This window comes from Panulirus ornatus, chromosome 14 (genome assembly GCF_036320965.1).
Source record: "Panulirus ornatus isolate Po-2019 chromosome 14, ASM3632096v1, whole genome shotgun sequence".
NCBI classification, from domain to species: Eukaryota; Metazoa; Arthropoda; class Malacostraca; order Decapoda; family Palinuridae; genus Panulirus; species Panulirus ornatus.
The window spans coordinates 3,029,860-3,042,290 of NC_092237.1; the positions used below are offsets into that span (position 1 = coordinate 3,029,860).

Here is a 12,431-nt window from a genome sequence, read left to right on the forward strand (position 1 = left end):
ATTGATTTTAATGTCTGTAAATTCGTCTTTATTGATAAGGTGTGCCACTTTATTATCTCTGTCTGCATGTCTGTTTACACTGATAAAGTATGTGAATTTATTATCCAACTGTACAAAGATAAATGTACACTGTACATATGTACTCATGTTTATGTACACGTGACCAGTGCCTCAAACCGTAAGTTGAAAACTTGTGACTCACTGTTTCACAGTGTCGACCCCTCGAACCCCAAGAGGGTTCACGGATCGTCTGGGTTAATTTCCCTCCTTCAGACGCTAATCTGTTTCTCTAGGAATCTGGATCTCAGGAAACCAGTCGTCCTGAATAGGAATCCGGCCAATTGGGTCATTAAACTAAACTAATTATTGGGCAGTGGCTTAAAGTGCTTCATTGCTAAGGTGTTGCAGTGCTTTGAAGCTTTATGGAGCTTAAGTCCTTCGAAGCTTCAATATTTCGTGGACATAATGCTTCGAAGCTTATTCAGTCCCTCGAAACTGCAATATCTCACTGGTATAATGGTTCGAGACTTAAAGTGGTTCACTGACATAATGCTTCGAAATTTCAGTGCTTCACTACTTCAAAGCTACTTTGTTCTAGTTATTTAATGCTTCAAAACTTCATTTCTCCGAAGCTTCAGTGCTTCCTGTTGCCTCTGGACTCGAACCCTGGCACACAGCCACCCAGACATTAGTCGAAATTGTCAAAGATTCAAGTCCAGACTATCAAAAGTTCAGGACCAAGAATTCCTTTGATAAACCAATTTTTGATATCTAGTCTGACACACAAATTAGTGATGTGTAAAAACACTTGAAAATATGGCACCGCCATTAATTTCAAAACCTCCGATCATTTCATTAATGATATGTATATACCCATGTCAAAATGAATTCGTTTTTTTTCATTAAATTCAATCTTCATTTTCTCATTCTAAAAATAATGTTAGATTAATCTACTGGTATTGAAATTCTCACTCTGGATTTATTTACCATTTGTTCTGATTTAATTAGTTTACAAACTTAGGTAATTAAAGAGCATTTAAATGCCATTGAAAAAGAAAATGCCAAAAGCTATAGCTTAAAATAAAGTTGATTAAACATTTCTAAAAGTTTCATGTAGGGTTTTGGCATGAGAAGTCTTTTTCTGGCATTTAAATGCTTTTTAATCCATGCGTTGATCCACCTTGCCTGGTGTAGGGGATGCTGGACCTTTCTATTTACGATCGTTAGTGACGTATGATTTATAGTTGATTGGTCAAGTGGTGATGGTGGGAGGGAGGGGGGGGAGATCTGTTACCTTCCCAGGACCAGGGGAGGCATGTGGCTCACTCCCAAGTGCATCATTCATATGAAGTCCTTATGTATGAGTTCACATACCTCACTCACGGCTTTACTATAGTCATCCTAAGACTCGAGGTGAGATAGCTCGAGATAAGTGAGATAGCTCATTGAGAAAGGGTTTTTAATGTACATTTGGTTTTATGTTTTTATACGAGAATATTCATCTCGCCTCCTCCTCATTTTACCGTTGCCTCAGTCATATCCTCACTGAACGAACAGTGGCGGTAAGACCTGATTCAGCGGCGTTCATCAAGTGGGGTAAAGTACTTAAAGACGTGCGTGGCTTAGCACGTTCAGACCCCGAGGAATAAGATGATTGGGGTGAGAGTGGCTTCTTGAGGGAGGTGATGCATGGGTGTCGGGGGGGGGGGGGGGGGGGTTAGTGGCCATAGGGAAGGAGGAGGAGGAGGGAGATGGAGGATTTGTGGTAATGAGAGGGATGGAGAGAGAGAGAGAGAGAGAGAGAGAGAGAGAGAGAGAGAGAGAGAGAGAGAGAGAGAGAGAGAGAGAGAGTGAGGTGAGGTATAGGGGGGGAGTGATGGACGCCAGAGTGATGTGGGAGAGTTAATGGTATTCTTGTGTGACCTGAGGAGGTCAGAGGTCGCAGGAAGGTCATTATTTGGCTGTTTGGTTTCCAGAACGACGCCTGGCAAGGTCATGACCTAGCAAATGACATGTTGTTGGTCATCGTCACTAGAGGTCATGATATGACCTTGATCTAATTACCCTGTGACCTGTACTTGATTGACGTCATCAGAGGTCATCACCCGGAATGACCTGTTTATGGTCATCCATTACCAGTGACCTGTGCTGCGTTAACGTCACCAAAGTCATGACCTGCCTTGTGACCTCCTGAACATATGACTCTGTCTTGACCTAAGCTACAGGATGCATGACCTGCCATGTGACCTTATCCCCGAATGACTTATGGGAAGTCAGTCTCTGCCAGCTGACGTTTGAGGTCATGTAAAGAAGGGATGCATTTTGACCCCCAGGGGAAGTGAAATCTTATTTGCAATTTCTTGGGTTTTGCCTGGCAGGTCAGAGTTGTGTTTATAGCCAATATTCACGCTTGAGTGACTGGTCACATTGTGCCGGGCGCTGGCCTGGCCCCGGGGCTGAGGAGGAGGAGGAAGGGAGGGGGGGCTTTATGGGGCCAGCCACCCCGTGGGGCTACGACCCCCCCGCGGGGCGCCGCACTTTGCTTGTACTAATGACATGATTAGATCTCATGTTATTTCCCTTAGTCTGGGTCAGGATGGGAAGTAATGAGGGCGTGACGTGTTCTGAGAACGAGAAGGGGGTCTCTCTCTCTCTCTCTCTCTCTCTCTCTCTCTCTCTCTCTCTCTCTCTCTCTCTCTCTCTCTCTCTCTCTCTCTTTGGAACCTCATCGACCGTACGGAAACACACTCACTCACACACACACACACACACATAGATTGTTTAAAAGCAGGAAGAGAGAGAACTTGAGCCAAATAATTTATCGCGAAGATGACTCAGCTCTTCCTGAAGTAAACAGTCATGTTATCATGAATTTACATGAGAATAGTTCACCCTGACGCCGTAGAGGGCGCAGGAGATGTGTCCCAAGCGAAAACAAAATAACCTTTGATTTTGTCCTCCATTCCAAAGGCTGTAATCCTCTCCTGGGATCCTCAGATCCCCACTCACTACTGGGATCCTCAGATCCCCACTCACTACTGGGATCCTCAGATCCCCACTCACTACTGGGATCTGATCAGATCCCCCACTCACTACTGGGATCCTCAGATCCCCACTCACTACTGGGATCCTCAGATCCCCACTCACTACTGGGATCCTCAGATCCCCACTCACTACTGGGATCCTCAGATCCCCACTCACTACTGGGATCTGATCAGATCCCCACTCACTACTGGGATTCCCAGATCCCCACTCACTACTGGGATCCTCAGATCCCCACTCACTACTGGGATTCCCAAATCCCCACTCACTACTGGGATCTGATCAGATCCCCCACTCACTACTGGGATTCCCAGATCCCCACTCACTACTGGGATTCCCAGATCCCCACTCACTACTGGGATCCTCAGATCCCCACTCACTACTGGGATCTGATCAGATCCCCCACTCACTACTGGGATCCTCAGATCCCCACTCACTACTGGGATTCCCAGATCCCCACTCACTACTGGGATCCTCAGATCCCCACTCACTACTGGGATTCCCAGATCCCCACTCACTACTGGGATCTGATCAGATCCCCCACTCACTACTGGGATTCCCAGATCCCCACTCACTACTGGGATTCCCAGATCCCCACTCACTACTGGGATCCTCAGATCCCCACTCACTACAGCTGGGATAGCAAGGTCTCCTGGTAACAAGGCAGGGTTGCCATGGGACTCTGGCCGGGCCCCAGGGGACATCAGCTGGTCGCCGACGGGAAAATTAATACGATTTATTTCCTCCCATTTTGATGAATGTGAGAGAGAGAGAGAGAGAGAGAGAGAGAGAGAGAGAGAGAGAGAGAGAGAGAGAGAGAGAGAGAGAGAGAGAGAGAGAGAGTCATACCGTAAGATCTGCTGATGCATATAATGTGTCCAGAACTTTCATACTTATTGTTGAGGATTTACATTGTATCTCTACCCCGTCTGTTCTCCTCTTGTTATGTTCTCGTCTGTTCTTCCATGACCGCCATGTTCTTCATGTTCTCTTTGAAAGTCTCTTACATGTGTAGCCTCAGTCACAACCTCTGACCGTCTCTTTGCCTCTGTGTCTATAATGTTTTGTTGTTCTGTGTTGTGTTGTGTCCAGTTGTGTTGTGTTGTGTTGTGTCCAGTTGTGTTGTGTTGTGTTGTGTCCAGTTGTGTTGTATTGTGTTGTGTTGTTTTGTGTTGTGTCCAGTTGTGTTGTGTTGTGTTGTGTCCAGTTGTATGTCAGGTCTTGCTCCAGCCTGACCTCAGTAACTACATGCGTACACTTGGCTCTGGTTATTATATCGAAGTTAATGTTTGTTATGAGTAGCAGGAGATCATGTTCCTTGGCCCCCGTATAGCACTGTGCATTTGATCAGCTTCTGTGTTACGTTAAGAATATCCTGACTAACTAATAAGGAATATATTTTTCATATATTTCACTTATATTCCGCAGGCAATGTGATACAATTTCGCCAACGCTCTGAAATCGGGCAGCTCAACCATGAAATATATTTTTCTTTTTGAAATTAGAAAAACAGTTATTCCAAAAACCCTCTTCACGATATTTGTTGATTTTTCCTTAGTATCAAATTCTTCCCACCAACTTCCCTTATTGTTCAGGTAATGTTTATCTTCTATACAATGATATATCTTTCCCTTATATTCTATATGCTAATTTCTAGCCTTGCTCGTCTCCGCAGCGCAGCATGAGCAGTCTGCACCAGGTAATACACTCGTGTATCTTATTTATGTTTCATGCTCGGTAAAGGGCAAGGTGCCTTCGTCTGTTGTCGTTATCCTCGGTACAGGACAAGGTACCTTCGTCTATTGTCGTTATCCTCGGTTCAGGGCAACTTTCCTTCGTGTGTCATTATGCTTGGTACAGGGCATGTTTCCATGGTTTGTCGTCGTTATGCTCATTGCAAGACAAGTTTTCTCAATCTGTTGTTGGTATGCTTTATACAGAAAGTTTTCTTCATCTATCGCTGTTATGCTTGGTACATGTTGTTGTCTGGGTATGTCTTCGTTATGCTTGGTACAGGTAGTTTTTCTGCGTCTGCTGTCATTATTTTCAGTTCAGGGCTGGTGTCTTGTGTCTGTCGTCGTCTTTATGCTTAGTTTAGGGATTTCATTCTGTCGTTATGCTTGGTTTAAGGCCAATTTTTTTTCTTTCGTTATGCTCGTTACAGGGGAGGTTTACTGTGTATTATATTCGTTATGCTTGGTGCAGGGCACGCTCCCTGTGACTGTCGTCTTTATGCTCGGTGCAGGGCATCCCCCCTATTGTCTTGGTAGAAAGTTGGTTCATAAAATGTGTTGATCGTTCGTTGTTGTCATTGTAAAAGTTCATTCATAAAATTCATAGTTCTCATCTTTCCTTGTTTTCATTGTATAACTTCATTCATAAACCTAGCGGGCGTTTTTTTGTTCTTTGTAAATATCTCTTATGAAATATTTGAATTGTCTTTAGTTTGTAGTTTGTTGAGGTCTTTGCCAAATATTTTTTGTAAAGATGTGAGTTTGATAGTTTTTATAACCTTATGTTGTATTTTCCTAGGTGGTGTTAAGAGCGGAGCAGAACACAGAATTCGATTATTGAAACTTTTTATGTTAACTCGAGCGTCATCTTGCCCGTGTGTGTGTATGTCCGTATGAGGCAGTCTCCCGTGTACATCTATTTACCCCAACACACCTCCCACCTCTGCTCCTCTGTCCTCACGCACTCTCCTCAGTAATGGCCGGCCGAGAAGCGAGTGTGTGCGGGACATGGAGTGTGAAGTATAGGGTGTGTGGCAGACGGATTGTGTGGAAAGTATGGTTAGGGGAGTGAGTGTGGAGATTAGAGTGTGTTGCATGTAGAGTATGTGGAGAATAGAGTGTGTGTGGAGGCTGAGTGTTGTGAGAGTAGAGTGTGTGGAGGAAAATGTAAACAGAAGATATGGAGATTAGAGGACAGATTATGTGGAAAGGAGAGTGTGTGGAGAACATAGAGTGCGTGGAGAACAGAGTATGTGGAGAACAGAGAGTTTGTGGAGGACAGTAAGCATAACAGAGTGTGTGGAAGACATAGTATGTGGAGGACTGTGTGTAGAGACAGGAGGGGGGGGGGGAAGTGTTGGGGAGGGGAGAAGGTGGTAGTACCCCCCCCCCCACACCCCCACATCCCCACAGTTCTCTAGTATATTTTGTCGTAATTTCCTTCGTTTTCTGTGATTACTGGTATGGTCACTAGTAAGGCTGTTCATTACATATGTTGATACAAGAAACTTGACACTTGATAACATGTTAATCCTGGAAATGCTCTCAGAAATGCTATTATATACGATTTTATATATGATATAAGAGCTGCATCGTGCTAGTTAGCTATATTGCGCTGTATTTTATATTATAAATATTTTGAAGTGGTGTATCTTTTTCCGATAATGTTTCCAGCACAGAATAATGCTACTGAACCACGCGAAAGGAAAATGGGATGTGAGTAACAGGTCAGTGTTCTGTACACGTGACCCTTTGACCTTTGACTGGGTCACGATCACCTTCGACCTTCAGGGTTTCAATTTGCCTTTAATCTCCAGCGACTCTGGTGACGAAGGCACTGTGCTTTTATGCAAATAAGTTGTGTGATGTTATATATTTTTCCTGATATTCTTTGTGCATTCTCTCTCTCTCTCTCTCTCTCTCTCTCTCTCTCTCTCTCTCTCTCTCTCTCTCTCTCTCTCTCTCTCACTGGACAAGGTGCCTTCGTACTCAGAGGAAAACATCATGAATGGTGTGGATGTTTGACATCATCCCTCAGGTCTGTCTTGAGGTCTGTAGCCCTGAGGGGAAGGGCCACGGTAGGGCTAGGGTCACAGAGACCCACAGTGTGTGTAGCGGTTCGTTAGGGCCACGTCAGGGCAGCCCCACACCCCTCATCATCCGTGCCCCGTCCCTGCCACCAACTGCTGGCGTCGAACCTGTGTCTTCCTGTTATTCTCACGACTCTGCGTTTTGCCCACCAGTGTCTCCTCTCCGTCCTTCATCTCCTCATTATTTTGTCTACTTTCTTCCTCATTTTTGTTTCTTCTTACCCCTCTCCTTGCTCTCCCATCCTCCCTCACACTCTCCTCACTCTCCCATCCTCCCTCACACTCTCCTCACTCTCCCCTCCTTCCTCACACTCTCCTCACTCTCCTTTAACCCTCCCATGTCTCTCTGTCCCAGCTGGTCCTGTTGCTTCCCTCGTCTCACCCTCCAACCCTGGCTCCTCTTCCATCATCCTCCCTCACCCCCTCCCTTCTCGACTCCCCAGCCTCTTGTTTTACCCCGGCTTGTCCTTCCTCCTCCTCCTCCTCCTCCTCCTCCCAGTACCACACATCAACTCGTCCCTCTCCCCACAACGATACCCAGCGACCCTGCCTTCACTCCCTCCTCCCCAGTCCTCTCCTCCCCTGCAGTTAGGTTCCCGGCCCCAGTATCAGGTCACCAGGGGATAATGGCTATAACATGTATTAGCTGAGAGTAAACCTTTTTTCCTTCCATCTTTTTTTTTTTCCCTCAAGATCTCGCCCACCACAGGACCCACCCCTGCAGCGCCCCTCCCCTAGGTGGGTGTGTGTGTGGATAATTCGGGTCATCCTAAATGGGATTTGATCTCATTATTTTCATATTGCTTTAATTAATTGGTTGTGTCCGAGACTGTGCTGGGGAATTCCTCCCATGGGTTATCTGCGGGTGAGGAGGAGCTGGGATCCCAGGGCTGCTGGGATCCCAGGGCAGCTGGGATATTTTCCCAGGTCATGTATTTGGCTGCGATGAGGTACTGAGCGACCACACATACACATATTTCTGTATGTACTTACATATGTACTCACTACCCCGCAGTCCTCCCCCCCCCCCCGGGCTGTGGCACTCCCCCAGCCCGGTCCTGGGACCTCCCCCCCCCCCCTCCCTCCCTGTTCCTTGGTCAAGTCAAGCCACGCCCCCATCATGGCGGTGGGTCACACACCAGACGTTTTCCTCTAAATGAAATGTTTTCATTCCCGGCCGCCCGCCATAGTGCATATTCTGGGGTTTACGGCCGGATACCGAGGGGTTTACGGCCGGATACCGAGGGAATTCATCACAACGACGCCGGATATGAGAGGGAGTTTCCTTCTGCTGGACCGAAGATCAGCAGAAGGTTGACGCCCGGGTCGTGCCCGGGGCTGGTGCTCGCTCCCGGACGCAGGCAGGACCTTAACCATGCGTGTGAGGGGAAATATATGCTTGCTGTGGGTTATGAGTTGCGTGTGAGGGTGACTGACGCCTGTGAGGTAGTTAGCCCAACATGGGAATGGATGGAATTCCCAGGAGAATTGTTGTGATGAAACTGTAAGCTTAGCGATGACTGGAGGTGGAGGAGGAGAGTCCAGCGACGGTGTTTATCTCGGGTTTACACATATGGAAGAAGGTGACAATAAAGGAGGAGGATTAACGAGGGAAAGTGATACACGGTTATGTTGATGTTAGCGACCGTGAGTGAGAGAGACACGGGTACTGGCATGTGTGAGACAAGTGTTCTACTTTATATGGACATGATTGTGAGAATTAACATGTATAGACCGTCGGCTCCCAGACGTCACGCACAAATTCAGACGCACATATAGAAGCACACACACACACACACACACACACACACACACACACACACACACACACACACACACACACAGAGAGAGAGAGGAAATCTTAGAGGCCATAGTTTTGTTCATTCATGGAGGAGAGAAGAGTAAGAGGTGACCTGTTTAGCACCTCTTAAGTTTTCAAACCAGTTTCATGACGTCAGCAGTGAACATTGAGAGAGATCGGTTGATAGATGTAAGGGGTCATGACCCACAGGTACTGACCCTTGTATTATCAAGTACGCTACACACTTGTGACCTTCGTCGTGAACCTAACCAGCCGAGCGAGGAGTGATGGTGAAGCCCCCACCCCAACACCCACTCCCCCCCTCACTTTCACCATCATCATTCCAAACTATCACCATCCTTCACCATTACCTTCTTTCACTGTTACTATCCCTCATGATCACTAGCACCATCCTTACCATCACCATCCCTCACCATCAGCAGCGTACCCCCGGCGCGTTCCTAATGGTGACGTCTGCCATTATGCTCGGTTAATGGAAGATCAACACATCCTGTGCTGGTCTACTGGGTCGGTGATGCGTGGCGGACACCGGAAACACGATAACTGACATCACCTGGTACGTTCCGGTGCTAACTCAGCCCGTGACATCACTTGGCCACGCAGCGCGTGACATCATTTGGCCACGCTGCCCGTGACATCATCTTGATGCCTGGAGGTAGACATTGGCAGGGCCAGAATGTAGACTCGTTTCCTTCCCCAATAGGAGCTTTACCTAGTGATGAAGAGGTTTAACGGCTAGCCATTGAGCCTCCGTGTGTTACAAGAACAAGGTTCTGTTATAGGATAGAGTTATCGATGATATACAAAGTGTGGAAGTATACAAAATACGTATACAACATTAAACGTTGGTGATGTACACTGGGAGGAGAGTCCTTGTGATGCAGGTTGATGCATAATGAGCCACTGATTCTTGATGATTCCAACGATGGTTAGGATGGGTTTGTTCTTGTGGTGGTCGATACGAGCCTCAATAGGTTCGATGTGGTTGTGATGCCACGTAGTAACTCGGGGAATTGAGAGATATCATGTGGCGGACTGTTGGATGGGGTCCAGGTGAGAGGGTCGGGTGGACCTGTGGGGTTGACCACCTCTTCATAGCTGGTGTAGGAGGCAGCCAGCCAGGACGACCTTGCACGTAGCCTCTCCTGCAGTTAAGCAGCCTCCGTTGTGTGGTAGTCAGGGAGGAGGACCAGGATGGGGAAGGCGTAGGTGAGTTTGAATATCATGTGTAGGGAGACCAAGTGATGTGAATCGGAAACAAAGGATGATGGTGCTGACATGTTCCTTCCAGCTTCATGTATCTTCCAGTGACACTGACAAGTTTGATGGACTAAACAACCTGGAGGGGACTGACTAGGGCGGGGTGAGGCGCTAGTTCGATGTGTTGGGAGGTGCTTAACTGCAGTCTTGGTTTGGTTGACTGGCGATGGTCCAAGTTTGGAGGCCTTTAAGGGGGGGTTTGGGAGGACGAGTGTGTCGGGAGAACTGTTGTCAACGCTAACACAAAGGGTAGGGTCGGCTGAGTACTGCCATCGAGCAGGTTCGTCCGTTATTCATAAAAACAGGGAAACGCGAGGCTGTCATCTTTGCGGGACATCACAGGTGAGGGACTGGAAGGTAGAGATGGCCCTCCGGAAGCGTACAGCCTGACCACCATCACTTAGTATGGTTTCAGGCCTGAACTGATGGCCTTGTTGATGATTATGTTCGTTATGGTTACGTCGAAAGCTTTGACGAAGTCAGCGAAGGTAAGAGCGACGACGGACAGATGTCCTGCCTCTCTCAAGTTGCCGTTAATGAAGCGGTGGTTGGTAGAGGCATTCTTCATACCACGAAATCGCTGAGGGTTTGTAGACCTGACACTGCCTCAAGTGACCAAACGAAATACTCCATAGAATAAGGTGTGGGTCGGGTTAATGGCTATAAGTTGTAACTCAATGAAGGATCGTGGATTAGATGACTTCGGTTTTAAGGAAACAAATGAAGTCTTCCAAACGCCACGGCATTTTGATGACTGGAGGGAAGCACTGGTGATGGACCAGAGGCACTGGGCCAGCTCGGGATGGAAGGCCGTATAGAGTTTTAAAGTCACTGGGTGTCACCGAGGGTCGTAGTTTTGAGTCTTGCATCCGTCTCATGAACTCAAATTGATGTGCTGACTCAGGGGATGATGTGGACTGGAAGATAAACTGGAAGGTTGTACCACAACATCCCTCAGGTTTACAACGCTAGACACCGCCACAAGATCCAACATAATGTCTTATGAAGTTTAGGTAAAGAAATATGTGAGGTTAAGTATTGTATGATCCTGTGGACTCATATTAGACGAGGGGACTTAACCTATGTACATTCTGTTTACTATTTTTCTCCCAAGATTGTTTTTTGTTTTTTGTAATGTATATTTTCCTCTTCTCTCACCTACTGCTGTGGCGTGTGGCCTCCTCCTCGTCCCGGGCCTTCTCTTCCTCCTGCTGGGCCTCAGAGCTGGGAGGCCATCCCGCCCGAGACCGCAACCTTCACGCCGGACATCACGCCGCTCATCCTGGCCGCCCACCGGGACAATTACGAGATCATCAAGATCTTGCTGGACCGGGGAGCAACCCTCCCCGGTCCACATGACCTCAGGTGAGTCCCTGGTCCATACTGGTGTTGGGGGTCTTGGGCCAGGGATAGGTGGCATAGAATTCCAGAGTGTTAGCAGTAGACAAGGATTTAGAAGCCGTTCTTTCATACGTCTTGTTGTGTCGCATTATATTACCCTCGGACCTCTCCGTATGGCTCAGGATCCTCACATGTCCCACACCGTCCGTCCTGTGAGCCGCAGAGGTGGGTGATCGTGTGTTGCACGGCGGCACCGGCGGAGGAATGACATTATCTGACGTACTCTCGCTCGTGAGCCGCAAGAGAAGGTGTCGTCAGCTCTTCTTTAACGTTTTCAATAATTCCAGGGCTCACTCAGCCCTACTGGTGTGTCCTCAATGATTCCAAGCACTCGCTCAGCCCCTTTGGAATTTCTTTGATTATTCCAGCGCTCACTTTGTCCCTCTGGAATGTTCTCAGTGATTCCAGCACTCGTATTTCCCCTCTGTAATGCCATAGTTACTTCAGCACTCACTCAGTCCCTCTGGAATGTCCTCAGTGGTTCCAGCGCTGGCTCTGTCCCTCGAGAACGTACTCAATGATTCCAGCACTCTATTCAGCTCTTTTGGAACGTCCTCGTTCATTCCACTGAGTTAGCCACTGTGGAATGTCACCACCAGTGGTTCCAGCACTCACTCAGCCCCTCCGGACGTGTCGAGCGCTCACATGGTGCTCGTCACGTCCACCTGGAAGGACAAAGACAAGGTCCAGACCCCACAGCAATACGCTTCCCCAACTGCTAGGTGGAGGTTGGTTCCAGAAACACGCCTTCTGACATCATGCCTCCACCTGCTGGGGAGGTGTGACCCCATCAACCCAGGTGCTGGGGAGGTGTCACCCCATCAACCTAGGTGCTGAGGAGTTTCAAAGGATGTTTGTAGATCCTGTATCTATCCAGATCTTTCCTTCTGTCTATCTACCATCTATATACCTGCCTGGCTATCTATCTATTTGTCTATTAGCCTCTCACCAGGAACCTAGGGACGGTGGTATACATACAACCATCAACACCAGTGATGTTGTATAGTCCTTCCTTCACGTCTTCCCGCCTCAGACATTCTTCAGAATTCTTATATCTCAGCCCACAGGCAGACCTCGGATGTG

The 12,431-nt window shown here is 47.6% G+C and overlaps 1 protein-coding gene across 1 annotated transcript in view; it reads left to right on the forward strand.

Annotated features, from left to right (window-relative positions):
* LOC139753163 (transient receptor potential-gamma protein-like) overlaps positions 1-12,431 on the forward strand; it is a 479,099-nt gene that overhangs the window by 336,112 nt on the left and 130,556 nt on the right. The window contains exon 6 of the mRNA XM_071669339.1: positions 11,170-11,312. Coding sequence (XP_071525440.1) covers positions 11,170-11,312 — 143 coding nt within the window. The remainder of the gene's footprint in view (positions 1-11,169; positions 11,313-12,431) is intronic.